Source organism: Amphiprion ocellaris, chromosome 10, assembly GCF_022539595.1.
Source record: "Amphiprion ocellaris isolate individual 3 ecotype Okinawa chromosome 10, ASM2253959v1, whole genome shotgun sequence".
NCBI lineage: Eukaryota > Metazoa > Chordata > Actinopteri > Pomacentridae > Amphiprion > Amphiprion ocellaris.
In genome coordinates, this window is record NC_072775.1 from 7,936,679 (window position 1) to 7,953,091 (window position 16,413).

The 16,413-nt window shown below is 39.1% G+C and overlaps 2 protein-coding genes and 1 long non-coding RNA gene across 5 annotated transcripts in view; 2 read left to right on the forward strand and 1 right to left on the reverse strand.

Annotated features, from left to right (window-relative positions):
* LOC111577995 (serine/threonine-protein kinase OSR1-like) lies at positions 1-15,425 on the forward strand. Of its 3 annotated transcripts, XM_023284553.3 has the most exons (17): positions 2-222; positions 883-995; positions 3,122-3,230; positions 5,578-5,719; positions 6,496-6,551; positions 6,711-6,820; positions 6,941-7,042; positions 7,278-7,411; positions 7,544-7,592; positions 7,680-7,745; positions 7,945-8,067; positions 8,967-9,002; positions 9,171-9,323; positions 10,748-10,850; positions 10,946-11,014; positions 12,161-12,225; positions 12,348-15,425. In XM_023284553.3, exons 1-17 carry the CDS (start codon positions 153-155, stop codon positions 12,420-12,422), a joined length of 1,575 nt encoding a protein of 524 aa, XP_023140321.1. In that variant the 5' UTR covers positions 2-152; the 3' UTR covers positions 12,423-15,425. The 3 variants fall into 3 exon arrangements, with proteins under 3 accessions (XP_023140320.1, XP_054870674.1, XP_023140321.1); XM_023284552.3 differs by having other exon boundaries at positions 1-222; positions 6,711-7,042; XM_055014699.1 differs by lacking the exon at positions 8,967-9,002 and having other exon boundaries at positions 1-222.
* The window catches only part of LOC129349895 (uncharacterized), a 3,796-nt gene continuing 197 nt past the window's right edge, over positions 12,815-16,413 (reverse strand). Inside the window, exon 2 of the long non-coding RNA XR_008603079.1 lies at positions 12,815-16,393. This is a non-coding gene — a long non-coding RNA (uncharacterized LOC129349895). The remainder of the gene's footprint in view (positions 16,394-16,413) is intronic.
* Positions 15,693-16,413, forward strand: part of LOC129347223 (solute carrier family 22 member 13-like) — a 10,041-nt gene continuing 9,320 nt past the window's right edge. The window contains exons 1-2 of the mRNA XM_023284555.3: positions 15,693-16,220; positions 16,297-16,400. Coding sequence (XP_023140323.2) covers positions 15,846-16,220; positions 16,297-16,400 — 479 coding nt within the window. The 5' untranslated portion in view covers positions 15,693-15,845. The remainder of the gene's footprint in view (positions 16,221-16,296; positions 16,401-16,413) is intronic.

The following is a 16,413-nucleotide window of genomic DNA, read 5'->3' on the forward strand; positions in this document are numbered from 1 at the left end:
AGTTGTGTTGACAGGAGCGGCAGGAGTTGTCAGCGGAACAGCAGCAGCAGCCAGCTTCACCGGAGACGAATGGAGTAATCACAAAAATACTACCACAGACAGCGTCTCTGTTATTGTCCAGAAGCACTGATCACACCGTTCAAACTACCACCATGGCAGACGACCAGTCCTCTCAGTCCTGGTCCATCGACAAGGACGACTATGAGCTCAATGAGGTGATAGGTGAGTAGCTTAGCTTGCTAATGCTAGCTCTTAGCATCGCCTGCCTGCCTGCCTGCACAGCGGTGTCGGCTGCTATAACCGTCACTAGCCACTTAGCACTGCATGTCTGTAGCTACAGAAGTCCAGTTACAACTCGTAGCTACATTGCAGCAACGTCAATAGCTCAGCAGTTTCTCTATGGCAATGCCAAATTAATTAGCTGTTCTCATTAGCTGGAGAGCTAAAGCGAATTTGCTTCCTAGGTTGCCAGTTTGAAGCTAAACGGCTAGCTAACGCAAGTTAGCATACAGTACGTGAAGAGTCGTCCGCTGTTGGAGTGGGTGGTGCTCTTTAGCTGAAGGTGTGATACGGCTTTTAGACAGCCATTCATACTTCACACTGGTCCAGATAACGTGACTGATGACTTTGAGCTAAAGACTTGGTCTGATGTGGTATCTAAAGTAAACTGTCCCTTTCATATATCTGTTGAACTTAGATTCATGCTGCATATTACACTAAATGACTTTAGTCCCTAATGTTAGAGGCCTGTTTTCAGTCTACTTTTGACATTAAAATGTACTTGAGTGAACTAGTTTAGCTGTTATGTGGTGACTGCTGTGTCCTGGAAGTCAAAGCTCTCCAACAGTGTGATGACTTGGCTCCTAATGTTGTTGTCCCGAGGGAGTGGAGCCACTGCAGTTGTCCAGGCAGCCTACTGCAAGCCGAGGAAGGAGAAGGTGGCCATCAAACGCATCAACCTGGAGAAATGTCAAACTAGCATGGACGAGCTCCTGGTAAGCAACCGTTGATATATATGTGAGCCAGTGTCCAGCTGTTTGTTATGTGTGTGCGGTTAGATCAGTCAAGGAAAGATCAAAAGCTGGACACCACAGCTACTGTTCTCATTGGGACAAAATTAAATGTGAATAAAGAACATGTCATTGTGCAACAATGCTGTCCTGCACTGAAATATTGTGATTTCTTCACTGTGTTGTATTGTTGAATGTTGATGTTCAAATGTAACACAGCTGCAAACACTCACGTGAGAGTAAAAAGTCTAACACACACATTACTCTGTCATATGGCTCATTACAACCAGATTGTCAGGTGTCACAACATCAGTGTCCAGAGAGCTATACACCAAGCAGTGGTTTAATATTAAAAACAGTACGTGTGATAGTTAACATGTTATTTTCAAACCTGATTTTGTGAATTTCAGAAATCCTACGACGATAACAAGAGCTCAAGTACAACAGAAAGTCATAGTAAAAAGTTGGATGATTTTATTCTGCATCATCATTGGGGGGATTTTTGCTGTCTTACACTTTTCGCACCTATTGAATTACAATAAAAACGTGTGGTGGTGATTCACCAGTGTAATTGGCTGATGAAACGATGCCCTGCAGTGTGAGTGGGCAGCTTTATATTACTGCAGAATTGCTTTAAAATTCTACACAGAAACGGTCATAGATAAAATAACCAGATGGAGTATCATCTTTTGTTTAATCCACTGAATTAAATACCTCAGAAGGCAAGGTACTTAAACAAAATCCGGTTAATCCATTCTTGTCATGAAGCGGTCCTACTCATAGCTTGCATGTATTGCATAGAAGAGATAACACAATTGTACATCTTCGATGGATTGTAAAACTAGTGGAGCGAAATCCCTTTTTGCTGGACCTGTATCCACCTTAATCTGTATTGTAGGTTAAAATGTCGTGGCTTATTGGTGTCCCTTGTCAAAGGCGCTGTGTTCGCCAGGTTTAGGATTTACAGGGTTCCTACACAGGACTGAAACCTATGGAATTTAGTAATTTCAAAGAATGAGAAAAGAGAGTATGGACAAAAAAATTGTGTTACCAAGCTACTGCCCCTATTCTGTTTTCTGAAGTATAAACTTCAAAACGTCTAAATAATAGTTGCTCATAAGAGTAAAATGTTTACCACTATGTGAGAGAGCGTAGGCCAGAGTGAGCTTCATGTTGTCTGAAGCAATGCAGGAAGATGCTGTATGACTGAATGCACAGTCCTACTCAGAGCTGCCTCTCACCTGGACACCACTGACTGCAAAAGAGCCTTACCCCTAGTGCTTTATAACGACACCAAATCCAGACAATCCATGGCTAGATTACTTTTTAAAAAAATGCACCAATATCTTGGAATTGCATATGTATGTTACACTCATGAATTATGCAGTGATAATATTATCAGAAAAGTAAAGGGGTTATCTGTTCTGTGTATGGAACCCATACCTTGATTGCTTCATTGTTTCCATGGAAACAGTGAATAAACAAGGCTGCACAGATGGCATAACACTTTAATTGTTTAACTTTTAACTTGTTTTTGCCTCCTATTTATAAAAAGATTTTTAAAAAATAAGAGGAAACAGTATAATAATATTTTTCCGATATGGTAGCGGAAAATATGAGTGTAAATGGTAGCAGTCCTCCTGAGGTGTTGCACATCTTGTTGCTCGCCGCTGCTTGAATAAAATGTTGTGCATGGGTTTGATGTTAATTGTTTGTACATTACCAAGAGCTGCAATCTACTGGCAGCTCTTTAGTAAAATAAACATAACATACATGTCATATTATTTACATAACAAACATTTACTTTCAAATATAGGCTAAAAAAATCTGCTGTAAAGTCTGTAAAATATTGTGAAGCTGAAAATGCGTAGAAAGCATGGATTTAGCTATTTTAACAGTGAGTTTTCATCTCTGAGGTAAGAGTAATAGCAGGGATTAGGTTGTTTGATTTAAGCCACGCTTGGAATAAGCTCTAAAGATCAAATCCTGTGACTGAGATTGAGTTTGTCTCTGAAAGTGTAATGTAAAGCTTTAATTAGTGCTTGGCTCGGTGTACTAAAGCTTCTGCTCATCGGATGACCTTTTATCCCACATTTTTCTCCTGTGTGCAGAAAGAGATTCAGGCGATGAGCCAGTGCCACCATCCAAACATTGTGTCTTATTATACCTCCTTTGTGGTGAAGGATGAACTGTGGCTGGTGATGAAGCTGCTCAGTGGTGGTAAGTGCGGTAATACTGAAGAAGCTTGTTTCGTTTGCTCTTTGCTTACTCCCAACTTTACCTTGACTTTACTTTGTTTGTCATGCCGCCTTCTTTTATCTCAAACAAGCTCCAGTTTAAACTCAGGATGACTGTTTGGATTAACTCAGCAGGGAGCCAGTAATATTGAGCCGTATATTGTGTCTTAGTAGTTGGTATGTTGCACTTTTCCTCTGCCAGCACTAAAACTTAACTTCAGAGTTACCTTTTTTAATTTTCATAAAGTTTCCTTCACTTTAGTGGTGCACTTCCACTTTCAGTGTGGACTTTTAGTGAATAATATGTGAACACTGAACACTGTATCCACTATGAAACCCATCAAAAACAGATGAATAGCTATAGAAGATACTGTGTAGGGGTGTAGTTAGTGTTTGGTGATCCACTTTTCTGTAATAATGTCACTTGCTCACTGCATTTCCTCCTAGTGGGACATAATCACACATTATAAACTGGTTTTCTTTACACAGCTCCCGTTAAACTCTGAAAAACAAGTTAATTAAATACATAAAACTAATTGCATTCTTCATCGTTATGTTACATCATTTGGGAGGAAGTGGGAGATGTTGCTATTTTAGCTGCGTAATGCTGCATTACATTATCATTTGGTTTTCAAAAAGAAAAACAACAGTGCCTAGTATGATGGGGAGGTTTGTGTATAAACTAGCTTGCGGTGACATTTCATGTGTTTCTGCATGATTTCATGCAGATGTCAGATAAAGTTGACTTCTGTTTTCAGATTGATGATTGCTATGTGCTACATACATCAACCATAAACATTGATAACTGGATATTTTACTCTGGTGAAGTTTGTTTTACCCTAGTTACAAAAAGCTTCCTTGCTGTTGTTATTTTCGTAGACTATTTGAACTGATGACTCGTGGCCAATGACAATATTTAGAGAGAATTTGCGGCTGATAGCCGATGCATAATGCTGATATCTTGTGTTTTTGCATCTGATAAAATACAACAATTTCTTCATATTAACAAAATTGCTGAACTTAAATGAACATATGCTGTTGTCTGTTTGTGTAAGCAGACCTGCAGTCTGAGTAGATTACATTTTTAAAAAATGCAACCTACCCAAGTATTCAAAAACCTAAACTCTGTAAACAAACAAAACAAAAATAACATATGTGGCCCCTGTTAGCCCCTCCCTGGTTTATAGCCAATGCCAGTTATCTCAAAACGACTTTTAATCAACCTGAATCATTGGTCTATCAATAATTGTTTTTAAATGTTTGCAGAATTTGTCATAATTTGTTAGAGAAACAATAGACAACAACATAAAAGCATTAGTTCATTTCATATTATCTGTCAGTTCAAGTGCACTCTTCCAAAGGATTTGAAGATCTGGTCCCGCTGTAGACAAAAATCCGGGAAGCGAACATATTTATTTCATTATTTATATACATTTTAAGGCTTTATAAACCCTCCCCACACACTGCATAACACTGCAGAGCAACACTATGCAGTGATCAGATGTCTATGTGAAATGGACAAGGCCAGATACTGAATGCTGCTATACACTGCAGACAGAGGAGACTGATGCTACAGTCGCTGAGCCAATCAGAGCCCAGCGCTATGCATTTTATTTTGATTAAATATTCTTTTAACGTGTTTTAATTATTGTTTTTATATTATTCTTATATTGTTTTCAATTTTTAGGCTAGAAAATGCTTATTTTACCTCAAAAATAATTAAAATAACGTAGTGATCGCAGAGCCGATAGCTATGACTGAACTGTTGTGCTGCAATGCACCATGGGAGTTCAGGGTGTTGGGGGTTTAAATGTCATTATTGTGGTTTATGTTAGTGTTACAGTGTTATTAGTGTTTGTGTTTTATTGTGTTTTTGTGGTTTAGTCGGCCTAGTTAGTTTGGTTAAGTGTTATGTTGTCAGGATTGTGAGTGTGAAGTGTGTTTGATGACTTCCTGCCACATTTCTCTATAGTGCTGCTCTTTATATGTCAAAATAAAAGCATTTGCTAGTTGCAGAGTGCATAAAAGGCAGATACCCCTTCTCCAGCATCGTTGTTCAACACAGCTTGTCACAATAGTAAATATATGATTATACCTTTATACCGCAAAATCCTGCGATACAGCGAAAAATCTGTGATACAGTGAGACCACGATAGGGTGAGGGATCACTGTATTGTTTTAGGAAGCAGGGCACAGATAGAAGAATGTAAAGTGCTATTTATAGTACTAGCCACCAGATGCATTCCATTTGATGTACCTTAAACGCCTGCCATATTAGAGATCCCCTTCATGTTCTGTGTGCTTGTCTCGTGTCTCCGCCTCTCTCCCAGGCTCAGTGTTGGACATCATCAAGCACATCATCTCTCGTGGCGAGCACAAGAGTGGAGTGCTGGACGAGGCCAGCATCGCCACCATCCTGAAGGAAGTGTTGGAGGGGCTGGAGTACCTGCACAAAAACGGCCAGATTCATCGGTGAGCTACAATGTTTTATCACTGTCCTCTGCACTCTGAATTCTGATAGCTCGTGTGTCCCATCATGCACTGCTGTCTCAGCTCAGCCAGGCACCGAGTCTTTCATCTCTGCATATGAGAGTGCAGTTTGAACTAGACCTGCCTCATTCAATATTTAATAAAGTGAAAATGCATAATTGAGGAGGTTTGTTTTACATAAAAGCTCCTCCCAGGAACACAGCGAACCACCACTGAGAAGAAAGGCCTTTCTGTACCGTCTGTGCTGCGTTTTATGAAGTACAGTACAGACTCCATTCACAAAAGAGGTTTTCTTTAGACACAGGTTTTCTTCAACCTGATGTACTGCTGTCCTGTCGTTGTTCATTTCGTTAGATAAATCTAATAAAACAGCCTGTTTTGCTAACATTTTGAGAGTGGATGATGGGTATTTCAGCTTCAGTGCTAGTCGACAGCAGTTCAGTCGACAGAATGAGCAGCAGCTGATCGAGCTCAGACACTGTGACTAACTCACTTACATCTAATCAGGAAAGATAAAGGTTGAAGTAAGGTTAATCCACTCCAGCTCTTTGTGCATAGTTTGGACTCTGTGTACAGAACGCAAACAGAAATCAAGTGGGTTACGATGAAACATTACAAAAGTGCGGCTTTGACGTGTTTGTGTGGAATCATAAAGGGTGTTTGTTTGCTTTTAGAGCCACACCTGTGTGCTGCAGTTACTGACTTGTGACATTTTAATTGTATGCTGCGATGTTAATCCTTCCTCTCTTCATGGGCAGGGATCTAAAGGCTGGAAACATTCTTCTCGGGGATGATGGCTCAGTGCAAATTGCTGGTACAGTGCTTCGCCTGTCTCTTCGTTTACTGTGGTTTTTACACCTTCATGAGATATTGCACTCGGAGATGATGTCAGTGCAGATTAGACTACAAAAATGACTTTTCTCAATATTTTAAAATTATTTTCTTTTTGTTTTCTGTCTTAAACATTCCTCAGACTTTGGTGTGAGTGCCTTTCTAGCAGCAGGGGGAGACATGACGAGGAACAAGGTTAGGAAGACGTTCGTGGGAACGCCATGCTGGATGGCTCCAGAGGTCATGGAGCAGGTAGGAGCTTTGCTTTACAGATGGCTTCTTTCTGTTCTGTCTGTAATGCCTCAGCTCGGATATGAAAGGGCCACCTGGGTTCACATGCGTCTGTTTTTTTTGTCTTTTTTTAATCTGCAGGTTCGTGGATATGACTTCAAAGCGGACATCTGGAGTTTTGGGATAACAGCTATTGAACTGGCCACTGGGGCTGCACCTTACCACAAATACCCACCGATGAAGGTAACACTGTTCAAATCCCCTGTGGGTACATGTTGCTTCTTTATTTCACCACAGAAGAAATAGTTAAAACAACTCCAACAAAACCAGTTGAGACTCTTTAACAGAGTTCTGTGTTGCAGCTGTTTGTGCATATTCTGGAAAAGCTTAATTCTGAGGAAAATTTTAGAGTGGATATTGTTTTTCCAGATAATTTTAATCTGTTTGCTAACTGAAACTGGACTTTGCGTGTCTGCAGGTGCTGATGCTGACTTTGCAGAACGACCCTCCCTGTCTGGAGACGGGCATCACGGATAAGGAAATGGTGAAGAAGTACGGCAAGTCCTTCAGGAAGATGCTCTCACTGTGTTTACAGAAAGATCCTGAAAAAAGGTCTGTTAGTCCCCAAACCCTTTTCTGCCAAATGCCAGATTAAGTTTGTGCTTGTTTTGCTTTTGCTTTCTACCAGATTCCCCAGTTGCGAAACAAATATAATGAAGAGTCTCGTGTCTCTTTCCTATTTAGGCCAACTGCTGCTGAATTGCTGAAGCATAAATTCTTCACAAAAGCCAAGGTGAGCCATGTAGTACGATTATAAAAATGTAGTTTTTAACCAGAGTATTTATAGATGGTGTAAGAAATGTTGATCTTCCTCTTACAGAACAATGAGTACTTACAGGAGAGGCTCCTACAGAAAGGTCCGACAATTACAGACAGATCTAAAAAGGTTTGGCATCCATTAGCACCACACTGAATGTACACTAATTGAATATAATGTCTATGTAGAGTGCTGCCAAGGTGTGCTGTCTTGTCCAGGGTGTGTCCCAGTTTCGTAACGTTCTGCTAATGCATGCTGGGTAGAGTCTGGCACGTATTAAAGACCTGATAAATGAGTCAGTATTGAGTGTTTCTCTTCTGTTACTCAGGTGCGTCGGGTGCCCGGCTCAAGCGGCCGTCTACACAAAACGGAGGACGGTGGGTGGGAGTGGAGTGACGATGAACTGGATGAGGAGAGCGAGGAGGGCAAAGCTGCTGTGGCGGCTCTGCGGGTGAGACTCTGCATGCCTGCGTCTTACAGCAGTCTGGTTTATTTTAACAGGCCACTATGCTGTGTTTGTCAGTGCACAGTTTCCTTCGGACCAGCAGATGGTGCTGCTGTGCTGTTAATCTGAGTTGTTTTTTTGTTTTTTTGTTTTTTTTAAAGCGAAACAAGAGTGTGTTTTTGTTGAAACCTCCTGCTCAATTTCAGTGTAGTTCAAGTTTAGGTTTATTAGGAAAATCAACCAAGAAATACTAGTTTATAAAACTTTGTATGACTTAGAAACAGAATGTTTTTTTTAAAGAACAGAATAGATTTTCTTTTATTGTTGTTGCATATTTGCAACGAAATGCATTATAAATACATACAAAGTTGACAGAGTCCAGTTCTCTTTTATTTCCTTGTTGCTGCAGCTTTGGGCAACAAAAAGATGCAGTTAAGCTCCAAAAAGAAAGAAAGCAAGATAGATAGATAGATACTTTATTAATCCCGAGGGGAATTCAAGTTATAATATATAATGCCCCAATGCTTTTGGACTCAGCTGTTTCTCTTTTACAAGTCATGAATAATGCCGTGATCTCAACACAAACAGTTAGTGTTACAGTTTACAGGAACAATTATTACTTTAATTAAACTTAAATTGCCAGAGTTTAGGCCGAAGAAAAAAACCCCCAACAAACTCCCTGCTCAGATCACCTGATCAAATTATTTCTCAATTTTTGTCTGGGTGTGGGGTTTCATTGTCCTTTCCTTCTTAACTGTGATATCAGTCAAGCCTTGTGTTTTAACGTCACCTACTTTGTGTCAAATTTCTTCAATCCTACAATGCCTCATCAGTCCATATGTAGGGGGGATAAATGGAGAATTGCATGTATTTAATCCTGACAATCTGTCATGTCCGTTCTGCAGTCACCCAGAGTGAAGGACGGGTCCCAGAACATGGAGGTGAGTCTATTCGTAGTGGACATGACCTGAAAATCTTGATTTTGACGTAATGCCTTGACAGAGCGATCTGCATGACTGTTTTATGTGTGTCTTCTTTTGTTTACCTTTTTCTTCTGCATTTATGTGAAACTGATTTCGCTGATTTATTTGTAAATTCGTGTCTCTTAGCTTTTCCCGCCAGCAGATGGCTCCGCACCGACTCTGCAGCCACCCGTTGCAGTGCATGAGAAGTCTGCCACCGTGGGTCCAACAAAAGAGGATGTTCCACCACCACAGGCTCCGACTCAGACAGCGAGCCCTTCACACACACCTGCTGTTCAGGTGAAGACATGATAGGAAAATGCAGGGTGCTCTTTAAGAACATGCAGATGCATTGTTTGCAGAATGACTTTTGGGAGGCATGCAAAGTAGTTTTAGCAATCCTGCTGTTGATTTTGTTTTGTTGCTTTTTCTGTACAGGCCCTTAATCAAACTCACTCAGACCCTAACAGCTGGTTCCATTTTAGAGCACATATGACACTTTAACCCTATAAGACCCAAATATAGAAAAACAAATGAGCATAACATAAACAAATAAAATAGAAAAATAAAACTACATATTTATTTTGTGTATATAAATAAAATAAAATCCAAAATATTTTTGAAGTATAAATACATATATATATATATATATATATATATATATATATATATATATATATATATATATATATATATATATATATATATATATATATATATATATATATAATAGAAAACAATAATAACAAAATAAAACTGATGTATTTTTGCAACAGTGGGTTTTACAGGGTTGTAACACTTTGGAACATATGCCACTTTGGAATAGAAATACCTTTAAAAGCGTGTCTTTCAGCTCAAAAGCTACATTTAAGAAAGTCTGTGGCACTCAGTTTATTTATGCGTCACCAAATACTCAATAAATAAAAGAGAACTAAAAAAAAATTGAAGCTTCTGGTGTTGAAAATTATTTATTGTTATTAATAGGATTGCTGTAAAACATTCAGCAACAGCAATTTAGTTGCAAATTATCCTCAGTGTTTCATGGATGCTCAGCATAAATTTCAACTCTATCCAGGAAAAAATAGAGATTGGTGAGAAATTCTGAAAATTAGCTCTGAAGACCGAACTTCAAAAATTCATAACTAAAAAGTAATTGCAATAAAGTTTTCCAATTTTTTAAGGTCCCATAGATTTAATATAAGTTTTCTCACATCTTTTTTTTTTTTTTTTTTTTGAAGTTTTTTTTTTTTTGGCCTTTTGTTGGCTTTATTAGACAAGTTAGTAGAGAGGCAAACAGGAACAGGAAAGTAGGGAGAAGAATGGTGGGAAGACCTGTAGCAAAGGGCTGTGAGCTGGAATCAAACCCAGGCCGCTGCATGGGGAACGATCGCCCCTGTTTATGAGTCGTCTGGTCAGCTATCTGAACACCCTAGTTTTTGTTTTTTGAAGAAAATCCACAACAATCCCTATGAAGGTTAGTTGAGTTGGCATGAAATGACTCCTCTAGTTAACTTTAAAGGTACTCTGTGGAGTTTTCTTGTAAACAAACCAAAGATTTGCTAACATTTAGTGTTGCCAAAGAATCTCACGTTTTCCTTCTTGAGGTCTAACAGTCATGACAATGTAGTTTTTCTTCTTCAAGACATTTTTATTCAGTCTTTGACACTCTCCATGTTTCTTGCCATATTGTCACCAGTGTGCCTTTTACTGTTGTGCTTTTGCAGGACCCACCTGCCTCGACCAGCGTTCCTATCAGCCTCGTCCTGAGATTGAGGAACCTTAAGAAGGAGCTCAATGACATTCGGTTTGAGTTCATGCCTGGCAGAGGTACGAATGCTCACATTGCTTTTTCCTGTCCGGCATTTCATCTTCCACTTAAAGTTTCATATCTGATTTGTTTTTGTTTTCATTTCTGTCCTCAGACTCTGCTGATGGAGTTTCTCAGGAGTTAGTCTCAGCTGGTCTGGTTGATGGGAGGGACTTAGTCATTGGTGAGTAAAAGATATGATCCTGCATGGTGGGATATTGTTTCTTTATGGAATAAAGATGTTAGAGTTATTATACGGCTGTCGGGTAGCTAAAGACCCCAGATTTGACCTGGGCTGTTTTAGTTGAGTTCATTTAGCCTTGTGATGACATGTGCTGCACTCGTGGTAAACGGATAAGATAAGCTGAAACCTGAGGTCTTGTTCCTTGCTGATAATGCACTGTTAAGAAATGTGCCTTGTGGGTAACCCGTGTGAGATGTCGGTCCGCTGTTGTGGGAAGTGAGGGCCTCTAAGGTGTAAATGAAGCGACGTTACCTGCACGTAGCTCGGTATAATTAAGTTGTAGTCTGCCATAAAGCTGTCTATATTTTACGTAACATGTTCCCTGCCCTGAAAGAAAAGAAATAAAGGCCTGCTTTGTGCAACTTTACAATCTCCACCCCCACACTGCAGACTTCATATTGTCATAGTGTTTGTACAAACCCAGCTGAACCCAACTGTCTTCTGCGTTTAGTTTTCTGACATCATAGAAGCTTAATGCAAAGTTTATCATGACAGTTGTTTCGTATTACTTATGTCAAGCAAGTAAACCTTTAAGTTTTTACTGAAATAAGTGTTAAGGAAAACTGAAAAAGACATAAAATGTATGTGATTTGTAGTAAATGTGTACAGTATGATCTGAAAGATTTAGATTTTATTGTGTCCATGAGAAAGGATCCAAGTCACTCAGCCTTTATTCAGGTCGGCGTTTCGTACAGAAATTGAAAGAACATTAACAATCATTGTACATGTTGAAATAGAGGTGAGGGTCAATATAAAACTGAGGGACTTTTGAAGTCCATGGGATATATCTTTCATACATTTTTATTTAAAATAAAAAACTGATGTTTTTTTATGTTCATTGTGATCATGTCTCTACAAATTCCATAATTATTTATTATGGAAACAATCACTTATTAATAAAAAATGATACAAAAAGTCCTGCAATCCTATATTGACCTGTTAATTACAACCCAATCATAGCAGCACAAATAGTCCTTGTGAGTCGCTTCCAGTTTTCTCTGCTGAAATGACTGAAAAAGGCCTGTTTGTTCTTATTTGTTAATCATCTGACACGGTCGTCTCACTTCTTTTTTTTTTCCTCCTTAGTCGCTGCCAATTTGCAAAAGATTGTTGATGATCCTCATAGTAACAAAAATGTGACCTTCAAACTGGTAAGCAGTTGAACTGAACCATTTATTAAACCATACATAGATTTTGTTCTACTCATTTGTGCTATGTCGCTTTGTTATTACAGCTGAGAGATTTACTAAGTACATTTTATGATTTTTTTCAGGCATCTGGTGTGGAGGAGTCTGAAATTCCTGATGACATTAAACTCATTGGATTCGCGCAGCTCAGCATCAGTTAAGTCAAGTAGAGCCAGCAACAAAGGACAGAAGCAAATGGTATTGCACAGCTGCATTGTAGTCAATTCCAAGAAACCACTACTGCCAAAGAGAGGAGGAGGATTATGAGGATAAGGAGGAGGAGGAGGAGGAGGAGACGTGAGGCTGGCAGCAGTGTGACACTACTGCAGGATGCATGAGGACCACATTGAGGGGTTCAGTTCATCACCGGAATCACACTTGAAAAGTTTACAGTGCGCTTATACAGTAAACGGGAGAAGAAATGCAATCAACTATATCAAATCGTAATTTCTTTATCTCTTTTTTTTTTCTTCCTCTTCATACACAAGCACAATCCAAACCATCTCCTGCCAGTACTGGAAATGATTGCCTTTTATTTTTTTTTTCTTTAAAAAAAAAAAAAAAAAAAAAAAAAAAAAAAAATCAACTGTGCCACAAAACTCATGGGAGTATCGTGCCACCTTTATATGGCACTTTATGCTGCACTGAAATTGAAAAGTGTAAGTTCAGCCTTAGTTACTATAGACTTTACCAGTGTGATTGGTGAAAAATTAAGTCAGTCTGTGATTATTAGGTGTATTCTATGAAAATCCCTTCACTTTGATACAGAAACCTTCTAAACACTCTGTAGCATAGTTTTTGTTTTGTAATTCTCTAAGTTCAAATGAATTTAAACTCAAAACCTTAAAAAGAATCCGTTCTCCTGTATAAGGCGGCCCACGGCAGTTCGATGAATTCTCTCCTCCACTGTATCGGTGTCATGTTTTTGTCAGAACAAAAAAGGAGTGTCAGATCAGCTGTAAAAACTTGATAATTATTTACAATAGAACACTTAGTGAGATGGTGTTTTCCTGAGATATTAAAGACAGGATTATTTTCACAGATTGAGACCTGCCTGATATTCTTATACTATGCAATAGCTGTTTTCTTTTCACCGTGTGTGACCACCGGTTGCTAATATTATTTCTCTTGTGTTGAATAAAACCACTTTCTGTGCTCGTACCTCAAAAAAAAAAGAAGTTCATGAAGAGTCAACCAACAAAAGCGGCAGCTCTCAGAACCTGCAGCGAGAATTTTACTTTCATTTCAACAAATACGTCAGCAAACTAACATAAAAAAACAGACAGACACGGGTAATGATAGATCATTTTCTGCGTTCCCCTTTAAGTTAGAGCCTTTAAATGACTGATCTGACAGCTGGGAAGAATCCTGAATGCTGGTTATGAGTGTCGAGCCCCAGTCGGCTCATGTTACAGGCTGACTGCTGATGAACTTCTGTGGAGGTACGCATGTTGAAAAACTGAAAATGCTCTTCCAATGCAAAATAAAACTGCGAGGGGCAGTTCACCCAGTTCGAAGATCAAATTTGTCATCAGCCAAGCAGATAGTTTTGGACTTACTGTTGAGATTTTGAGAGATGTGAGAGTTTTACTGCAGCCAGATACAATGGAAATAAATGGACTCTGGATAGTATGGATAGCAGTGATTTTTTTTTTTTTAAGTCAATAACTCAAAAACTACTGAATGAAACACCATGAATTGAGTTCACTAAAAGACAAATCCTGTTAAAATTAGCGGTCAGAGTTTCATTTTATCTGTGAAACCTCACCATCTTGATTGGCACAAGAGTTTGTGGTTCTTAGACGATTAAATTTAATGACTTTCTCCAGCAAGATGACGTTTTTGCTTGTTAGAAAACCACACATTAATGAATGGGCTGCCATTAAAGACACGAGTAGAACTCTTAATACTCTGATTTTTTTTTCCCTGTAGCACCACAATGAAGTCAAAATTTCAATTTTCCCCAATACTTTCTTTGCTGTTAATTAGCAAACTCCAGCTACCTGCGAAATATGAGCATGTTAGAATTCTGACATTATATTTAGCTCAGTTTAATCCCACTGAGCTGCTTGTCTGACAGTAAACTTGCTTTTAATGCCATGAGCTCCGCTCGCACAACTCCATCCACCTCCACTGTATTGAGGAGCTGCAGTATTAACCCTTGGATGCACAACATGGGTCAAGAGATACCCATTTTCCATTGAATATGGGTCACTTTTGACCCATGTTGTGCATCAAAGGTTACAACGAATCTCTTAAAGCCTCAGTAAATCAATCCAAACCTATCAGCATGGCTGCGTACCACTATTTTCATATATTGGGTGAAGTAACCCTTCAAATGTCTTCAGAAACCAGTTCTTATATTAGTTGTTTTTGTCACTATTCAAGTTAGTTTGACAGCACTGTAGTCTCTTTGCTTTCTAAACACTCACCAAGGAAATCACTCGTCACTCCCAGTGTAGCTGTATGGTTGTTTTGTACCACGTGCAAAGGGCTGTGATGTAGCTCCTAGTTCAGGTACCGATGTAAATGGTGTATGTAAAGATGTTGTAAATGTACATATGATGGCAACTCCAAGCACTGTCACACAAACATCATGAGGTTTGTATGTAACGATGTAGATGCATTGACTGTTGAAGTGTACATGCCAGATAAAACAAACAAAAAAAGAAATATTTTACTTGTAAATATTGATTAAGGCAAACCGATTGAGACTCATCTTGTTCAGTCCACAGCATTTGATTTGTTTTGTAGTGTTTTTCCACTATTGGCCTTTTTGTCAGAGCGTCACTAATCATGCACAGATTATTAGTTCAATTGACACCTTATTGATACGTTAACATGCATATTTTGGAATCACATGGGGCTTGTAATCACACTCTGTTTTGATGTCATGATATGCAGCTTTTCTCACTGAAACCAGGCTAATGGATAAAGAACATTATTTTAACCAGACGGACGGCACAAGTCACACTTTTCTCTCTCCCTGTGTGTTTGTGTGTGCGTGTGATTTGGTGATGAAACGATTGATCGTCAAAGAGTTTGTGCTGAAAGTCACCTCGACTTTCTAAATTTCTTTCTATTTTATTGTTTACTCATAAAAACAAAACCTCATTCTGCCTCTCCTGAATGATTTGTATTAAATTAACTGATTGGCAAATACATTTTCCTTGTAATTTTCTTTTTTACAGATCATTTCATCTATTTTTTAAATGTGCTTAATCATAAAATGTGTACATCCACACATGCATAATTTGAATTTGAAGCAGGATATTTGTGATAAGATGCAAAGGAGATTCCTTGACCAATATATATGTTGTTGGAAAATTTCAACACATGCAGCCTGATTTTTAGGAGTTCAATAAAGTCACATTATGAACTACAATGAGTGGATAAGAGTGTTTGTTTAAAGCATGTGATAAATCCCTCTTTTCACCTTCTTCATTTAACAGGTCAACCATTAGTAAACAGAGTTAGCATTCAGATATGGATGTGGCCTCCCCACGTGGTCCGTCACTGATTCAGTTAAATATTGATCCTCATTTGGACTGCAGCTGTCTTCCCTCATCATCTGCTGCGCGAGAATGCTGGAATTTGGAGAGATTCTGAAAAGCATCGGAGAGTTCGGCTTCTTCCAAAAGCTGATCACTCTTGGGTTGGCTCTGCCGCATTTCTTAATGGCAACTTTCCTTAGTAGTTTCCTTTTTGTTGATACAGATCCAGAGCGACGCTGTAACACAGACTGGATCCTTAGTGCTGGTCCTAATCTGACCACAGAGGAGCAGCTGAACCTGACTCTGCCCCGGGAGGAAGATGGGAGCTTCAGCAGGTGTCAGATGTTCGTCCCTGTGGACTGGGACATCGATGCCATCAGAGAAAATGGACTCAATGAGACCACCAGGTGTCTGAATGGATGGGTGTATGGAAACATGCTGTATGAAGCCACCATAGTCACTGATGTAAGTAAGCACAGTTTGATTCATTATGTCTTCTTTGATGTCATCTACGTCCACTGATCTTGTCATCGTTTTGCAGTTTGATCTGGTCTGTGGGAAGTCTAACATGGCTGAAATTGTGCAGACGGTCTTCATGACAGGTTTACTCATCGGCTCGCTTGTGTTTGGACCTGTAGCTGAATCGTAAGTGAAGATT

What these genes read in the sequence shown, in the direction of transcription:
- LOC111577995 (XM_023284552.3), top strand. Translation starts at nt 153, where the DNA reads ATGGCAGACGACCAGTCCTCTCAGTCCTGGTCCATCGACAAGGACGAC. An exon ending in ACAAATACCCACCGATGAAG is followed by an intron (nt 7,043 to 7,277) that starts GTAACACTGTTC and finishes GCGTGTCTGCAG; the next exon opens with GTGCTGATGCTGACTTTGCA. An exon ending in TGGGAGGGACTTAGTCATTG is followed by an intron (nt 11,015 to 12,160) that starts GTGAGTAAAAGA and finishes TTTCCTCCTTAG; the next exon opens with TCGCTGCCAATTTGCAAAAG.